At 42.1% G+C, this 19266-nt stretch overlaps 1 protein-coding gene across 1 annotated transcript in view; it reads left to right on the forward strand.

Annotated features, from left to right (window-relative positions):
- Nucleotides 1–19266, forward strand: part of TMC2 (transmembrane channel like 2) — a gene marked incomplete at its 5' end in the record, with an annotated part of 54276 nt that overhangs the window by 15290 nt on the left and 19720 nt on the right. The window contains 8 exons of the mRNA XM_080582357.1: nt 5508–5555; nt 7531–7843; nt 8584–8736; nt 9999–10089; nt 11018–11099; nt 11390–11496; nt 13550–13648; nt 18284–18426. Of these exons, the coding sequence (XP_080438483.1) occupies nt 5508–5555; nt 7531–7843; nt 8584–8736; nt 9999–10089; nt 11018–11099; nt 11390–11496; nt 13550–13648; nt 18284–18426 (1036 nt within the window). The remainder of the gene's footprint in view (nt 1–5507; nt 5556–7530; nt 7844–8583; nt 8737–9998; nt 10090–11017; nt 11100–11389; nt 11497–13549; nt 13649–18283; nt 18427–19266) is intronic.

A 19266-nucleotide genomic window follows, 5' to 3' on the forward strand; every position in this document is an offset into this window, starting at 1 on the left:
AGTGCTCTGTCTTCACACAGCTGGGCAATATAAGCATCATTTCAAGAAACCAAGAACAATAATTTATTGCTGGCTTCTACACAGTAAGAAGTAGAAGATTGAGGGCTGTATCCTGTGATTGATCTGAAGCTTGAAGATATCTGTCCAGCATGACACAGCTCCAGGACCTACCAGTGCACATCCTCACCTTTTTTTTTTTTATTATTGCTTCAATTCTCCATGACAGGCCACCTGAATTAGCAGCCCTCTGGCAGTAATTGTTCTTTAGCTAAAATACAGACCAACTGCATGTTCAGAGCTTGCTGTGATCCTTCCCAGGAAAATCTCAGTTATGCCTTCAGGCATGAGGTGAGGAAAAGCCAAAAATAGAACACTGTGAAATAATAACAAGAAAGAAATTGAAAAAGTGATGGCTTTGAGGCTCTCAAGTTGATGTTGATGGTTTATGGCTCTGTTGAAAGTTGATGGCTCTGAGGACCTTGTGCTCCCCACCTTGGCTTGAGATTATTCAGATAAAGGTTATTTCCATGGGTAAAAGCACGAGGTGGCAAGACACTGAGCTGAACATCCCAAACACCATAAGATTAGTCTCACACATGTTCTTTCAGTGCGACCAAATGGTCCCTGAAAGCAGCTAATGCCCATGGTGCATAAACAGCATAGGATGTATGTTTGGCACCTCCAGCCACAGTCCAGGCCAACCATTCTGCTTGGGAGACAGACGACTTCTTTAAATTTTCAGAGACTGCAAAAAGCTGAGAAATTTCTTTGCCAGATTATGTTAAATTAATGAAACTGTTACCCACATATTTACAGCAAATGCTGCTGATGACTCCTTACATTCTGAGCATTTCCCTGATGCCTTAACTGAGGTCACTCCAGACTCCTATACCAAAGTCCAGAGCAACATTGCAGCATTGCAGGGATTGTGTGAGAGCGAGGATGACCTCTGCACAGCTCAGGTTTAACATGTAGCCTAGGCTGCATTTCCATGCTTCAGTCTGAATTTGTTTTGCAAAATAAAATGCATATTTTGGTCAACAAATTGGATCACAACTGTGCCCGATCCAATTTTATCGAGCATGTCTGAGAGACCCTGGAAAACACGATTATTTTCCTTCCCAAAAGTATGTAGCTTTCTTTAACCATCAGTCCCACAGAAGTGAGTCAGTTCTGGGAAGTGATCTCTAAGTTTAAATGTCTGTCTCAGATATAACATTAGAGTTGGCTCTGACAATTCTCAACTTTTAGGCTCTGATCAAAATATCCACACACAGCTCAGGTATTACTGTTATTACTGAAAAACCTTCTCAAGTCAAGATTATTTATAGATGAGATGAATATTAAATACATGTAATCCATGGATTAATTAGCTAAAGCCCTATATTAATAAGAAAGCAAGCAAGCAAGAAACACTATCTCATTAAGCATTTAGGAGCATGTTGTATGTGCCTCCTGGATTCAGTTACCCTCTCTCCATAACACAACTGCTTTTTATTTAACACTTGGAGGTGTGTGAGAAGTCTAACGTCCTTGTATGCTTGAAACTGCCAAATTATGTAGCATTAGTCACCGATGTGAGGAGAAACAAACTAAATAGTATAGGACCAGAAAATTAGTGCTAGAACTCCATAAATTGCTCATGCTACGCATAAAATGCTGAAATTTACATAAGTAATAGCTGGATTCATGATTGTGCATTACTTATTCATACCTTGTGTGGAATAACTCTGAGGTAACAGACTAATCCATTAATCCCACTTCATCTGTAATCCTAAGAAATCATAAAACCTGCAAGACACTTTACCCTCTTAGGAAAATCAAACTCATAGCTGAGGATGATAATATTTGATGCTGAAGTCTGGCACTGTTTCCCCACTGTACAGGTACGTGAGCCCAGGTCAGTCCTAAGCAGAGCTGTTTCAGGATCTGTTTGATGCATGGAAGGTCCTCCTGTGCGACCTCTCTCAGAACACAGATGTCTTGTTGCTCTCTCAGGCCTGCCATGATGGGTGTTTGTTGCAATGTTTTTGTATATATTTCCTTTAATGAAGCAACCTTCAAAGAAAGAGGAGCACCAAAAGGGCATGAAAAAAAGTGTATTTTTCCAACTTCACATACAGCATTTTTGTAGACTATCTCAGCTTTTTTTTTTATGAGTAGTTCAGCTTTATACATAAACAGTATTTTTTTTTCACTCTTCCTGTTTTTGACCAACATTCTTTGCTGTCCAGCCTACCTGAAATGCACTACAAATGCCACACATGGAAAGTAGCACAGAGGTACAGGAAGATCTCCTTCAGCTTGATTCTGGGGTAAAACTACAGATCTCTAAGCACATATCAAAAACCACATCAAACCTTACCCTTTCAAGGTTCCCCAGGCTCACCTGCCCAGCCTGTCTTCTGCATCCCACTATCTGGCACTGCCTGGTCTTCCTCTGCCTCTCCTCCCAAGGATATGTGTCATGAGGGTCAAAGACCTTGAGGTTTTTTTATCATTCTCATGTGGCTGTAGATCAGGTGTAGGTGGACCGCTGCTTCTGGAGGAGGAAGGCAACACCAGCTGGAGTGGTTATTTTGTTTACACTGATGTGAGACTCTCAGGCAAAGGAGACTGATGTATAATATAATACACCAAATCTGAAAAACAATGTTGGGATCTCACCTTACCAGCAAACATTCAGTCAGACATCTTAATAATCCTTTTTATTAGGACATAATTACCCACCATTATGCACCTCCCTCTTCTTCACATGAGCAAGCCCGATGAAGTTGGCAGTGTGAAAGATAATGATCCTTCCTTATAAAAAAGGGAGAATGCTGACACCAAAACTCTAAGAGTGCTGTTTGGTTATGGTCAACTTTGCTATGTTTGACATTGTAGGTGCAGTGAACGGAAAGCAACATCAACAGAGAGCTTATTGCAAATAAATTGAGCAACTAAACAGCCATGTTCATGCATTTCCTCACATTAAATACAGCTAATATTTGTGCTCTTTCCTGTACTCTGGGATCCCTCATTAACACCCTCTATCTAACACACCTCTATGGTGTGGTGGGATCTCATCCTCTGTGCAGTGAGGGGCACAATGTGGGGGCCACAGATTTCCTCTGGGTTTGTTGTGCCCAATACGCCTATAACTGCCATGAAAACATTGCAACCTTGCCATCACATCTGTGAGCTGGAGTACAGATTATAACATCAGAGGGCAGGCATTTTGGCTCAGCACAGGAGGCAGCAGTATTACCTGGCCATGTATTTGCATGTGTTAGCAGCTGTTCTGGGGGGCACCGTGTTTCACAGGAATGGCTATGCAGATCTCAAAGACACAGTGAACCACAGTAAAATGTTTCTGCACTCTGTAACACCTTCCAAAAATCATGTAACCAGTATCTGTGGGGATGCAAAGTCACAGAAGTACTCCTGTAGCCCATGGTTGCCCCATTTCAGATGAATGATGAATAACTGCCCACATGGCAGGGTAGAAACCAGGACACTCAAGTCACTCCTTCCTGAAGCATTTTGAATACCTCCAGCAATGAGATGCCCACATGAACATACCTTGAGAATGTAAGCAGCAGCTAGGTGCACCTTGCTGAAGAAGTAGGGTGCCCTAAAACAGAAGCAGCACCAGCACCAGAGCAGTCCTGCAGGATTGTGATGTGCACCTGCACCCCTTTCATCTCTTAATCTGAACGGAGCAGTTGGTTCTCCAGAAACGTGATTTTCAGTTAACAAGGGAAATGAAGTTCCCTTTAGAAAACAGATGATTAGGTCTGAGCCCTGAGGCATTTGAAGTGGTTTGCAGAATACCTGGTGCAGTAGCCTCCAGCAGCTGCAAGTTGGCCTGGAGCAGTATTAATTCAATGGTCCAGTGATCACATCTGCAAACACTTTTCAGCCTACTGCAACAACAGGTAGGGTTACAGGTGAAACTTGTTCACTGGGAAGACCTTCAAACACTTCAGCCCCAGTCAGACTCATAGGTGTGGGGAAGCATGGTGGAAATGCCCTGTGTAATGAACTTGTAGGGTCAGGGCAGTTAATAATGTATGGACACATACATTATAAATTATAAATAATATATATATAATTAAAATTATAATGCATTATGTATTTAGCTCAGGCTAAACTGAGCTGAAGTCAAAGGTAGATCAAGCAATCCATGGGATCAGGCTTAAAATACTCAGAAGGTGTCTGTGGACCAAAATTCAGCAAAAAAAGGATCCCCCATCTAGGCTGGCACCTGCCAGAAACCCAGTGTTGGGGATGCATCGATTTGAGTGAAAGCTAAAGCTGTTGCTGAATCCTTCTCCTGAGGCCAGCCGCTGGGGCAGACACTGTGGATTTTAAACCAGAGATAATTCAGACAAACCTATCACCACTGGAGGCTCAGCCCATCGAAAGACACAAGCTGCAGGATGCAACACAATACTTTGCGGTACAAAAGGACCTTCCAAATGAGGGTCTCACATTAATTAATTAAGCCTCGGAGCACCTAGAAGGAAAATCTATCCCATTTTACCAGCAAGCACAATGAGTCTGCAGAGGTCACACAGAGCAGAAGGAGGGAAAGAAAAAGAGAGGCCAGCATCCTGAGTGCTGGCTCCTTACTGCCTCTATTTGTTCCTGAGACCCCTACAGAGGACACGGGTGGAGGACAACAAGACTGCCAAGAGGCACCACACTAAGATGTTTACTGAGGTGCAAGAGAGGGACTAACACGGCTACAGAGATTGAGGCAGGTCAGTAAAGAATATGGCATTAAGACAGCTGAAGTCTGCAGCCCTATGCTTATGTCAGAACCAGACGTGACTTGTGTCTGTGTTTCATACGATACTGCCAAGCATCCACCATGGGGCTTTCCTTCATGTTTAAATCATGAAATGCAACATAACGCCGACAGCTGCCTTTCACAGGGAGAGGGAAGAAGAAGGGAAAGCATTTGGGTGGGCTGAGGCAGAGCTGTGTTCCTCTCTGCCTTCCCTGCCCGCATGGCTTACATGCAGGAGCCCAGCCACAGCTGGACGTGCCTGTCTGCCCACAATGCTGAGAGAAGGAGCACGTGGATGCTGCAAGAGAGAGTAACCTGCTTATGATCAAGGTGCACAGCAGCTTTGGTATCCATGCAAAAGACAGAGGCTGTCATGGGGAAGAAAAAGAAATGCACGTTACAGGTCATCATGGAAGATGGTTGGTATCACTGTGAGGTCATTTCAGTTCAGATGCTGCCACACACTTAGCAAAATGTCTCAGGACTTCCCAAGCGCACCATGTTTCATCTTTCAAAGACTGTGCAATTTCTGTTTGCTCATGCAAGGAATTTTTGTCTATTTGCTAAACTAAAAGGAATATTAAGAGCATCACTGTAGGAAAAGAATATAATGTGTAATCAATAAGGGATGTTCTGCCAAGCTCAGCTTGCGCTTAAGGATCCGCTGTGTAAAGCATCATGTGTAAATCCCAGCAACAAGTGCAATTACTCTTCATTCTTTGTCTTGCAGCTGGAATAGAGATTGATGGACAAGTCGAGAGTGACACACAGAGTGAAGGTAATGTAGAGATTAAACAATATGGTCTTGTTTTAAATCCAGGAGGTGATGTCTTTCCTTTTTCTCTCTGGGTTTTGACATGCTCTACAATGGGAACCATTTTGTGAGCTACTTGTAAGCACACAGATTTTTCCCTTGAGGTTTGATTTATGATAGCGATATGTAAAACACCAAGCTTAAGCAGCCTGCCCCTCTTCATCCATGCTCCTAGCATGGGAGGCTGCTGTAGCCCTTGTCCCTCTACAGCCACCCCAAGTATAACAGGTATTCCAGTAAAGCATCACCCTGTGAATGCTTTGTATTGTGCCGAGGTCCTGTTTGCTTTCCCTGCAATGCATGCTACTATAATGCACTGGTGTCTTGATTAACCCTGACCACAAGAAGATAAAAATGAAAATGGATTGAGGACAGCCTAATAAGGAGAAATAGCTAAGGGGTAGGATTATACCACTAAATAGAGATAGCTAAGACTTATGATTGTAACAACACTGGGTAGATGATACGAGTGTCTAGACAACTGAAAAAATGGTTCACAACCATGTCTGTACGGTCTATACTATCCATAAAATGTGAGAAAGTAATTAGCAAAATGACTATGATTTTTTTTTAAATATATCCACCTTTCCCATACAGCAAAAGAAGGAAATAAGATAAAAGTAATAGATGAATGCTCCACATTCACCCTAGTATTTGATAGGTTGCAAATTAAAACTGTTATGGCTGGCTGCACAAAATGAACATTTTCTCAAAGAGTGTAGTTGGTCCTTTGATCTAGATCACTATCTGAAATTCAGCTGAGATGGAACATTACATAGTAAGTGAAACCTACCTAATGGATCTCAAGAAATGAGTTGAAAAGTTCTTTCTCATTCCCAAAGACAAGTATGATTACCATCTCCTTCTATTTTTCCTGACTAGCAAGCAAAAACTATTTGCTTGTTATTAACTTCTATCTTTTAATGAAAAGAAAAATACAAATACTAAAATCCTCTTTGCTTCCATTTTCTTCTACTCTTAGGCTGTTCATCTTTGCCTATGAATCCTACTCCAGCACAATTTCCTTCTTCCATTGTAATTTCTTCAACCCTAGGAAAAAAAATCCATGCCAAAACTACAAACTTCATTTTTCATGAGAACCCTATATTCATCAGTCAAATTTTGGACAATTAGAAGTGAAGAGAACCTGAAAAACTTTACTATTATTTTTAATGTACTTGGTGGCAAAAGGGATGGAGGGGCTTGGAGTTTTTAGAATGTTATTTTCCCCTTTTCCATGATATTCTGCAATAAAAAGCATGTTGTATTTCAATCCTTTAAGCTGGAGACGCTTCTTAACCTGGACAAATGAGTTTCTTATTTGCAATGCCAGTGAGAATAAAATGTGTATCAAAGATTACCCGTTTTTCTTTTCCTTGTGTGGATATAGACCTTCTTATAGAAGGCAAAATAGAGAAGCAAAACCTGGTGCTGCCTAAGCACTACCTTTTCTATATATAAATAGAAGACCTCCGTAGCAAGTTTAAAGAAGTAAAGAGCTTTCAAGGACATTGCAACAAGCAGCACATTGCATGCTGTTTAACTGACTGCAGTTTCTGTTTCTGCTGCTCTGGAGTGTTTACAGGTCAGGAAGATACCTGTTTATGCTCTCGGCTGGATGGGCTTTTGCTTTTGTAACTAAGCTCCGATTTTCTCATAGTTACACATCAGCTGCTGATGTGATAAAATGGGCCTTGCTGTCTTAAATAGTTGCATACCAAAGTGCTGTATTTGGCTCTTGGGCAGGGCATAATGCAAAACCCGCTGAGGTCAACAGGAATCTGCTCATTGACTTCCCTCAGGTTTGCAGCAGGCATCCTGCTGGCACTTTTCTAATGAATCCTTATTGTGCCAATCCAATATGGAAAGCTAAGTGTTTTCCAAAGTGTTTTTGTTTGTTTGTTCGTTTTGGTTTTTTGTTTTTAATCCCTTGCAGAAGATGAAGGAAAGGAGAAGATATCTAAGAAACAGCCCCGCAGGGAAACTGTCAGAGCAGGTAGACTTGGAAGAAAAAAGCCACAGAGAGACAAAGAAGATGAAAGCAAAGAGGAAGAAAATTGTCCCCGACAAAACAGAGCTTCTAGGAGAAAAAAACATCAAAAGAAAAATGGTGATGGAAAAAACGCAGAAGTAAAAGAGAGAGACAAAAAGGCTTCTACTAAAGATCAGAAGAATTCAGAAAATAAAGAAAAGAAAACAAATAAAAAACAAAAGGAGGGGGAGAACAAACAGAAGAAAGACAGGAAAAACAGGTAATTTGATGATCCTTTTAGTGTGCTAGATGACAGACGTGCAGCTGTATGGACACGCCATGAGTTTGTGGTGTATGGGTCAGAACTACAAAACTAGTAGCCTACAAATATATTACTGCTCTTCCAAAAAAATACAAGGGCAAAAAACATTAACGTAAATTGCCATGCAATCGAACTCTTTCCAAAGTTTTCTTTCATTACTGTTTCTCAGCCCAAATGCTTCAGATCCAGGCACGTTCTCCAGGTTGGTCTATAGAAATGTTAAAGTTAAAAGGAATCTGTCACGTTTTCAAGCCTCATCCTTGTTAAATCTTGTCCCAGGCATGAAAAACATTTCTCCAGAGCCAGTTGTTGCACTAGGCAGCGCTTCTATATCTGTAACATGGTCCAAAGCACTATGTCAGTTGAGTTATGGTGGAATGCAATCAGCTCTTGATCAACCATGCTGGTGGGTGCTGCATGCTCAGGGGGCACTGCCCCTCAGTTTATCCTGCTCCATGAGATCTGGAGATTTCAGTATACAAACACCCAAAGGCCTTCCCATGAAGCTGGCCACTCTTTCCTCCAGACAGTGGTCCCCATGGGATACAGACTGTCACTTGCAGGCCAGCTGATGGTTCTGCACATTGCCCCAGGACGCATGGGAGCCAGAGTAAACATGACCACCCCACCCATGAGAACTTCCCTATAACTCCTGTGAGTTTTTCAATTTTGTGCTGTTAATTTTATGTCTCTCACAGTACTTCCTCTGAGTCTTCCAACTCATTTGATGAGGAATCGCTGTCAGAGGAAGAGCTTGCGATGCTGATGGAGCAGGTAGAGCAAAGGAAAAAACTGATTTCCACTATGAGGAACAAGCCCTGGCGAATGGTGAAGAAGCTCTCAGTGCTCAGGTACCAGGAACCTTCACTCCTGGAGTCTTCACCAGCTGTAGCTGCACTTTGCCTTTCCTAGAAACTACATTTTTTGCTGCTGTTACCATAACACCTCAGCCTCAGAAAAAGTGACCAGCTGAACCTGGCCAGCCTGTTTGGGCTCAGAGGATCAGAGTTAAAATGTGGAATTTGATTTTCAGTCTCTGTAACCAAAGAACAGACAAGGTGCAAATCTGTTCAACTGATATCCACTACCATGTCATTCTACACTTGTATTTAAAACCAAGTGACTCACTTCTGTCAGTCTACTTGTTAAAGCAAACTCTGTGCCCTGCTTTGCTTATTCATACCCATTGCTAGACGGAAATCAAAGCAGCAAGGTGCCGTATTACTTCAGACTTCCTGAGAAGGTGTTGCTTGGAAAAAAATAGTGTATTATTTGCAAAGGTTTGTGGATCAAAGATAACTTTGCTGCTCACAGGCCAACAGGGAAGGGCTCATCACAAACCATTCAAGGCAAATCCCAGATCTTTGGTTAAAAACCATATGAAACCTCCTTTATCCCAAGAACAATTTCAACTTCAAAAATAGCATTGTAAGGTGCATACAGCCCCCTATGGATGTGGGTGATGTCCCCACTCTGCTTTTGCCAAATGGCTGCTCAGAGGTGCCATAATAGGACTGTGAAGGTGGACAGTCCCTGTGTGCCTCTGCTACTCTTTTACACCCTGAAGACCAATACCTGCTCTATCTTCCCTTAGCATCAGGAGCCTTGAACACCCCAACGTATTTCTAAAAATCTGATTGTAGCTCTGTACAGGAAAACTGCATTAAAGCAGCATTTCTGTCTCACAGGTACACTATGAGCCTGAGATCATTACAAATAAAATTTTATGACCCTCAGATTCTGGAGTTCTGCAATAAAAGGAAAAAGAGCAAAGCAATATTATTTCTGACATATTTTCCCTTTGGGGTAGGACCAGGGTGAAAATTCTACCTAGTATCACGTACCTCTGTCCTTTCTTGTTATCCCTGGACCACTGCAATCATTACTACCTTCTAAGGAACCTAAATGAAATTGTTTCTATGGAGTTGTTTGTTGGAAGGAAATTCTGCATCTTCTTGGAGTTTGTTTCGCTAGAAAGTATCATTTTCTTCTTGACCAATGCATGAGGGGAGAGAAATTATCATAGTCATGCTGGGTTCAAAGAAGCAGAGGTGTAAAGCTAAAGAGCCCCTTCGTTTTTTCAGTAATCCATGCTTGTTTATTTTCCAACTAGGGAGGCACAAGCTTTTGTTGAGAAGTTTGAAGGAGCCCTGGGAAAAGGGAAAGGCAAAAAGCTGTATGCATATAAGATGATGATGGCAAAAGTAAGTACAGAAATGACAGCAGAGAAAAGCATGGAAACTGTTTATTTATTCAGCATACTTTTGGTAGATTATTAACTCATAGTAGGCAAAAGGAATACTAGGATGTCAGGATAAAACTTGCTGTCCATGTTCAAAAAAATACTAGCCAGCTTCAATTCTATGATGATTATTGAAAGAGCAGAGGGAAATTTCCCCCTATCTTAATCTCATTGTCACCTTCCCTGGAGTAAGGAGGGATTTGGTTGAACAGCAAAAAGCACAGCTTTCTGGTTGTGATCTCCAGAAACCTTGAAGTGTGAGACAACGTACCCCTAAAGACACAAGAGGCCATGCCTCTTGCACTGCCCTATGGACTCCTGTAAAATATCATCCTCCCAGTTAATGATGAGATGACGGGGGGGGCATTGATGGTGTTTTAAGACTGAGGTTGGTTACCAAGTTGCATGTTGTCATGGAGGTTATATTGAGAAGTGAAAACCAGAGCCAGACCTGAGCTGATGCAATCAATGGGAATTTAGATGCTGGTCTGATAAGGAAGGATCCAAGCTCTGTACTTTATCAAATTAAATTTTGTTTTAAAGAGTTATTTCTGCATCAATTCTTTCAGTCCAGAGCTAGGCTGAATTTTCCACCCTTCTATAACATGGTAAAATCATAGGACAACTGTAGTTTTCTAAAAGCCTGGGAAGGGATAAATTCAGATAATGAATGTGAACGCCTGGGGGATGAGGGGCTTTGGAGATGAAGGTAGTTTCTGAAACAGTCCAAAAGATCAGACCCAGATCTAGACCAGAGATTTTGATTTGGTCTTCAGGGCTTTCCACCCACTTCTAGCAGTGCTGCCAAACCTTGGCATGAGGAAGCCCTACAGAAAAAGCAGCCTCGCGCTTCGCACCTCTGTACTCACAGCCATGTTGTCTTGTTTCAGAAATGGGTGAAATTTAAGAGAGACTTTGACAATTTTAAAACCCAGTGCATACCCTGGGAGATGAAGATAAAAGAAGTGGAAAGTAAGTGGAAGTTTCTCCATGCCATGTGACAGCAGTGAGACATTTTTTAAGGCAGTTTTGCATTCATTCAAACCGTGCTCCAGTTCCCCCGGTCCCTGTTCACCCCAGGCACCAGTGACACACAAGAAGCACATACACCAGTCTTTGGCATCTCCACCAGCAGTGGGGACAGTTGGGAGGGTCTTCAGCAATATATGAGGGAAGATCTATGGGGTATATGGGTCTAGGTCTTGCTGAGGACAGCTTAGCCCCCCCCAAACTCCTAACCATTAAGTATCTTCTGCTTTAAGGTCACTTTGGCTCCTCAGTTGCTTCCTACTTCATATTTCTGCGATGGATGTACGGTGTAAATCTTGTCCTTTTTGGTTTAATATTTGGACTGGTTATAATTCCAGAGGTAAGTGCTTAATCCTCTCTGTAATATCATACCCACTGCTTAACATGAATGTGAGACTGTTGGCTCAAATAAGAATTTGTAACTGGCAGTGCTTTAGAAAAATGAAATGTGTAGGGATGATTGCTTACAAAGAACAACTTACAAGGATGTTACTGAGACAGGAGCAAAAGTTGCATTGAAATCAGTAGACCTAAAAGGCTGCTGAAGATCCTGCCCATCCAACAGCTCACATAGGAACTCAGAGACCTAGCATGAAGCTATTTTCCTGTTTCAACTAAAGTGAAAAACACAACCTAGGTACAGGTTCATGTCCGTAAGTGCCATAAGAAATGGACTGTGCTCTTAAACAGATTAAGAAAACCCCAATGACATTATGGGACATTTCCAAATGTTTTATTCACCTCTCTGCATTTTATGAATCACAGTGAAGATAATGAAGTAGGCTCATATATAACTTCCTACATAATTATGAAGGACCAGAGCCATCAGCTGCAATGCAATCCTCACCAGATTTGACGAGTCCAGCTTTGACAAACATGTCATTGCATGAGCTTTCACAGGCTCAAGGATAAGGTCACACTGGAAAAACTGCCAAGGTTTCTGATGGATAGTACCAATGCCAACATCCCACCTTGGGCTCAGGAGCCCATTTGGGCCCTACAAGGGCCATGGCCTCAGATCAATGAGCATAGGAGATTCTTGAAAAGGAACCATCCAGAGAAGTAACAAATGGTGTCCCAAGCACTTTGCCAAATAATGTTTTTTTGGGAAGCATCCCTTTTCTGTATTTCTAGTTCAGATGATTCACAAGGATGAGTTGTATTTTTAGTTTTTGCATTTCTCGCTGTACTTGGAGAAGGAAAAGGATTTAATAGCTAACTTTATATGGTCATTTATTGAATAATTTTTTAATGTAGCCATTATACCTCTGGCTAAATTACTCTGTACAGTCTTGAAAGGCTGTGTAATACACAGACAGTGGCATCTGTTCTGTTCAACACAGATTTTTATGGAGCAAAAATGCAGCATAGAGTCTCTCCTGAGGACCATGCTTTTGTTCTCCTTGATGGGGTTGTTCACACTACCAAAAGCAAAAGCTCTGTTTCCTCCCAGAATGAAGAGATGTAGCCATTAGCACTGAAAAATACAAATGTGGTTTGTGTGTTGTTTTTTGTTTTGTTTTGTTTTGTTTTTGCGAACTATGTGTATGGTAGAGGACTAAGAAGCTTTATATAATTTGTTTTTAATGTATGCATAATGTTACTCATTGCTACTGAGCTGTTACAATATGGAGAGTAGCTAGGCAATAAACATTTAGTCACAAATGATTTTGAAATTAATGGGATAGCCCTAAAAATAAGTGATAGATGATATGCTAGGACCTTTCTAGGCTAGGAATGCTGACATATTTTGGTATGGACACCAGAGTCTGCTGGTAAATATGTTATTAACTCTCCATAGCCCTTGACATTCTCTGTGTGGACTTCAGTAGCTGTGGGACTTGCTGCAAGGACTGCTGTGCATGGTGTCATCAGGAGAGGCTGTGCTATGAAAACTATTCTTTATGTCACTATGTCATATGCTTCTTACCCAAACCTAACTGCCCTTCACCTCACCTTGAGACCATTTTTCAATTCAAGACTGTATAATACAGAATCTACTGCAAGCTTAACCCAGTGCTCTTGACTTCTCTCAAAGAGTCCTGAATAAATAGATAAAACTAATCCCTTTATTGCATTAGACCCATGAAATTCAGACAAAGAAGCCTCTTGCTAAACCAAGGACATTTAAACTGGAGCTGTTCATGGAGGGATCTAATTCATTAGCAAAATATTTCCTGTTTAATGGATGTTACCAAGGAAAGGGAACTCCTCTAGTTATTCAGGTGAAATTAATTCTCAATATTTTACACTGCTGTTCAGGTACTAAGAAATAAAATACATATTAAAAATCAACCAAAAGCAACTCACTAAGGAAGAAAAACAACAAACAAACAAACAAAAACTACAGTGTGTTATACTACACATACATCTCTCTTATTAATGCTCACCAGATCCTGATGGGAATGCCATATGGGAGCATGCCAAGAAAAACTGTACCCCGGGCTGAACAAGCAACAGCTATGGATTTTTCTGTTCTTTGGGATTTTGAGGTAAGTACAGGGGTGTTAATCATAAGAGATTAGTAGATCAGTTTAATACATGATAAAACCCTTCAGAATTTAGTGAAGCTACAGGGATGAATTTGTCCTGAGGTAAACCAACAATGAACCTTTTTCTTCTAGAAGATGAAGAGATGCCCGCACCCATGAGTGCCACAGTGCAGATGCCATAGTGCAGATCCCCAGAGATTCCTGGCCAAAATAGCATATGTGTATTAAGACACATGCATATGGATTTGAATCCTTCCATCTACAAATGTGCTTCCTGGCATATCTCATATGTGTTTGTATACACACGTGTATATTTCTTGCTTTATCAGGAACAAAACAAATGCACTTTTAGTCCAAATGGGATGTGTCACATCCCAACACAGAGCTGGCTAACACCACCCAAAAATGTGCTTTCTGGGGTTAATGAGGTGCAATGGGGCAAAATAAAATCCACTAAGGCCAGTGGAGTTGCACAGCTCCATGCTGAGGGAAGTCAAAGCAGATTTAGGAACCCCATGCCCTTTTATCTACACAATAATTTTACTAATGAAACACCAGAGTTGATGTTACATTTTTGCATGAGCATTAATAGAAGCCAGTGACAATGTAAATTGCCCAGTTGTGAGCTTGGTGCAACCTACTTACACCACTTTCACAGAGTTGCCCTGTGAAGTCAGGCAAAAAAAATATCTTTTTCCAAGGAAAAAGTGCCCAAAAAACATATTTCTGCTTTATCTTTAGCTTGCATAGAACAAATATTGCATCTGTATCAACTCACTTTCATAAATGTAGAATTTTATCCTGAAAAACCAAAGTCTTTAGTACAAACAAGAGCCATTTGACTTTCAACTGAAAAGGCAACCACAATGAAGAAGAAAAACAAGAGCTGCTCCAACCCAGCAAGCCAGAAAGGAAATGCAAGCAGCACTCCTGGTTGGTAGGCAGGGAACATCTTCCCATACCACAGAGTTTGCTCACAGCCTTGGGAAGAGAATTATCCTCTCACTCCTACCATCCCCATGGGCCAGGCATGAAGGGATGCTGCTGCAGGCAATATCTTGGGATCTGAGTTTCAAAGCTGCTGCTAATAGAAACAACTATGAAATGGTTGTTGGTGCTGGCCCACACATTGCATGTATGGGACCCAGTCCTTCTGTAATAAAAACCATCACAACTTCGTTTGTTAAAACAAACAAATTAACAAGCTAATGTAAACCAGACAATTTAAACTAGTTTATTAGCAAAGCTTCAAGTACTGATGCACCAAGAAAGCTGACAGGGACAGACTTATGTTCACCACCATTTTCTGATGAGGAACCCATTATCACAGAATCACAGAATCATCTAGGTTGGAAGAGACCTCCAAGATCACATAGTCCAACCTCTAACCTAACACCAACAAGTCCTCCACTAAATCATATCACTAAGTGCTACATCTAAACGTCTTTTAAAGACCTCCAGGGACGGTGACTCAACCACTTCCCTGGGCAGCCCATTCCAATGTCTAACAACCCTTTCAGTAAAGAAGTTCTTCTTAATATCCAACCTAAACCTCCCCTGGCGCAACTTTAGCCCATTCCCCCTCATCCTGTCACCAGGCACGTGGGAGAATAGATCAAACCCCACCTTGCTACAGCCTCCTTTAAGGTACCTATAGAGAGCGACAAGGTCGCCCCTGAGCCTCCTCTTCTCCAGGCTGAACAAGCCCAGCTCCCTCAGCTGCTGCTCGTAAGGCTTGTTCTCCAGACCCCTCACCAGCTTTCTTGCCCTTCTCTGGACTCACTCGAGCACCTCCAAGTCCTTCTTGTAGTGAGGGGCCCAAAACTGAACACAGTACTCGAGGTGTGGGCTCACCAGAGCCGAGTAAAGGGGGACAATCACTTCCCTAGTCCTGCTGGCCACACTTTCTTATACAAGCCAGGATGCTGTTGGCCTTCTTGCCCACCTGAGCACACTGCTGGCTCATATTCAGCTGCCTATCAACCAGTACTCCCAGGTCCTTCTCTGCCAGGCAGCTTTCTAACCACTCATCATCCATCCTGTAGCACTGCTTGGGGTTGTTGTGCCCCAGGTGCAGGACCCGGCACTTGTTGAACTTCATACAGTTGGCCTCAGCCCATTCGTCCAGCCTCTCCAGATCCTCCTGCAGAGCCTTCCTACCCTCGAGCAGATTGACACACGCACCTAACTTGGTGTCATCTGCAAACTTACGGAGGGTGCACTCGATCCCCTCATCCAGATCATCGATAAAGATGATAAAGAGAATTGGTCCTAGTACTGAGCCCTGGGGGACTCCACTAGTGACCAGCCTCCAACTGGATTTAACTCCATTCACCATGACTCTTTGGGCTCGACTACCCAGCCAGTTTTTAACCCAACAAAGCGTACGCCAGTCCAAGCCAAGAGCAGCCAGTTTCTTGAGGAGAATGTTGTGGGAAACGGTGTCAAAAGCCTTACTGAAGTCAAGGTAAACCACATCCACATCCTTTCCCTCATCCATTAAGCACGTCACTTTGTCATATAAGGAGATAAGGTTTGTGAAGCAGGACCTGCCTTTCAAACCCATGCTGACTGGGCCTGATCACCTGGTTGCCGTGCAAGTGCCGCGTGATGACACTCAAGATAATCTGCTCCATTATGTTTCCTTCTCCCAGCCTTTTCACCTGCTTGTCAGAATCCAAATTCACCAGAGTCAGGGGTCAACTAGCAACACTTCAAATAAGTTTGTAGCGAACAAAAACTTCATCTGACCAACATGATGGAAGAATACATGAAGCATCATTTTAATTAACGCCTCCCTACCTAAAAAACAAGCAAAACAGCAACCAACAACAACAAAAACCAAACAGGTGTTTTGCTGAACCACAGCTGTAGGTTTTCTCTAGTAGAAAATAAACCACGCACATCACATTCACATCAGTAAAGAAGTTTTCTTTTTGCTGAGGCTGTGCCATCATATCAAAGACTAGGTACCAGCACCTGCCAGTCTCCTTCCTTTGGCTTGGTAAATAAACCTACATCACCCTTTCTTCATCAAGAGCTTGATCCTGTGGGTCTCTCTGCCAAACAATGCCAGCCGCCCACCTGGCAAGCTTGTGAAACAATATCCAGCTATGGGGCAACAACTTAAAACTGCCTTCTGCAGCCAGAAGATGTTGAATAAAGCCCTTCACAGAGGCTTGTCCTTTGAAAATGAATGGATGTCCAGTGTGCTCCACAGGAGAGGTGCAGTGGGGAACATATTTCAGAGCAGGGGTAAAACAATGAGGCAATACTGTGAGCCTGAAAAATACATTTTAAGAGAGAGGAGTCAGGGGAAAAGCATGCTTTGACAGAAAGGAGGTCACATCACAGATTCCTAGAGGAGCAGAAAGGAATAAATCTCACTTGGATACCAGACACCATGCTTCACAAATGGAGTTTAAAGAGTATACTGGATGATGTGCAGAGAAAAACTAATTTTTTGATGTGCAGAGAAAAACTAATTTTTCAGTCCCCACAATTTGATGAATCAAAAAGATGAAAGTTTGGGATTCCAATCTGAGAAAAAAATGTCACTAGTGCCCTCCAGAAACATAATCTTTATGTTTTATGAGGCTTTTTTTTCATTGCGGTTACCCAGTACGTGCTACAAATAACATGCTCCAAACCCCAAGCCAATGCGTTCTGGGTCTGCAAGCCACAGGCTTGCTGCATTTCCCCAAGTTGCAGCCTGCAGCACCGGAAGAAAAACACGCAAAACTATCCTGTACCTGTGGCACTGTGCTTTGTGCAGGACAGATGTGCAGCTGATGTTGCACCCTAGGATGTCCCTAAACTAGACCCAGTGCACAGCCTTTGATATGGTTTTCAAGTGATGTCTCAACTTTGTCTTTTTCCAAAACCTTGATTGGAAGGGAGCTCACTCAACTATCATGGGCAGACTGATTAACTACACTTAACTTATGAGCTGAAAGGCACAATATACGATGATACACATCAACCTGGATGAGGTAAGAGAAAAATAGAGAGATCAGGTTAGGAGAACTGCATGCTTGCTGAATGCCCCACAGTTTGCAAGTAAAAAATAGGTCTACTTGAGACAACGTAGCTGTTGTTGTCTGAGCTCTGTTTTTCACAGAAATGTGAAAATACTTTGTGAATACTTTGATTTTAGTCTTTAGTTATATTTGCTCTGCAGGTAGTAGCCAGTAAAAGGAGCTAAATCCACAGGGTACCAAGCATCAACTGCATCTTAGCTGATTGGAAAAGTTTCATATCATGGTGGGAAGCCCCTTTACTACAGCATTCCTATCATGAGTGTTTGATACTGACTTAGAGAAGTAGGTGGGCTAAGTCACAAAGAACAATAAGAGGTTTTTTCTGGTAAGGATGAAACAGTGATAGACAAAAAATTGCATTTTAGTTTTGAGCCAGTATCTTCTGACACAATCCCCTTCTTCCCTCTTGTAAAAGGATAAGTGCATTGATGGCTTTCAAAAATGACAAGGCAGCAAATGGCTCAGAGTGAGACGCTAAAATAATTGCCAAGATGATTTTCCTTGTTTAAAATTTTCAGTTTTCACCAGAAACCTTTTTCCTACAGAGGAACAGCCAAATGGCTTACACAAAGGTTTGTGTTTGCTTTTCCTCTAGGGGTACATCAAGTACTCAGCACTCTTCTATGGCTACTACAACAACCAGCGGACCATTGGCTGGTTGAAATATAGGCTACCAATGGCATATTTCATGGTTGGGATCAGTGTGTTTGGCTACAGTCTGATGGTTGTTATAAGATCGTAAGTAAGGCCAGTGTCTCCTAGCTGGGTTCCCAAATCTGGGTTCCCTCCTTCATGTGAACATGAAGGAGGATTTTACCCGCAGTAGGTTTCAAAGCTTCCTTTTCACATGCTTTCACTGAAAAAAAAAAAGTTGTGGAAAGCCAGTGTGAGCCCCACAGCTATCATGTCACACTGTGAAGACAGTCTGCAAAGCCAAAAATAAAACTCCCTGTCTCACTCTGGAGGCCACACCATGCAGAGGTTATCCTTCCCTTACAAGAAAGGATAAGCCAATGTATTTGTATTGCTATCGAAACAGACTATTGCTATGCAGCAGAAAGAACCTCTTGAGTCTTTGACTGGAGTAGGGCATGGGGATTTACTGTGTTTTTACCATGAAAAGGCAGCATCTGTTGTCTCATACAAGGATTTCAGGGATCAAATAACAGAGAGGAAACAACAGAAGCCGTATCTGCTCCTGTGCTGATTAACAAGAATAATCCTTTTCCTCTCCTTGCATGATTTGCTGCAAGCTCTTTCACTCCAACATTGTGCAGCTACCAAAAATATCACTAAAATGTTGTGTTGCAATGACTGTACTGGACAGCACCAGTGCTTTTTGACTAAATTTAACTACCTAAAGTTAGCCATTATCATTTACTCTACCCTAGGGCCCAGAAACACTGTAAATAGTCTTTCATCATGCACAAGGTAGTGGAAGCAATCCCTTGCCTGCTTTCATCATCTATTCTAGTTTTTCTATACATTATGGGTTTTATTACAAGGCCTGTATAGCCCTGACAGTCACACCCAAGCCCCATGAAAGACCACCCTGCTTTCCTTCCTCACCCACCAGCT

Source organism: Anser brachyrhynchus (assembly GCF_964034855.1).
Source record: "Anser brachyrhynchus genome assembly, chromosome: 2".
NCBI classification, from domain to species: domain Eukaryota; kingdom Metazoa; phylum Chordata; class Aves; order Anseriformes; family Anatidae; genus Anser; species Anser brachyrhynchus.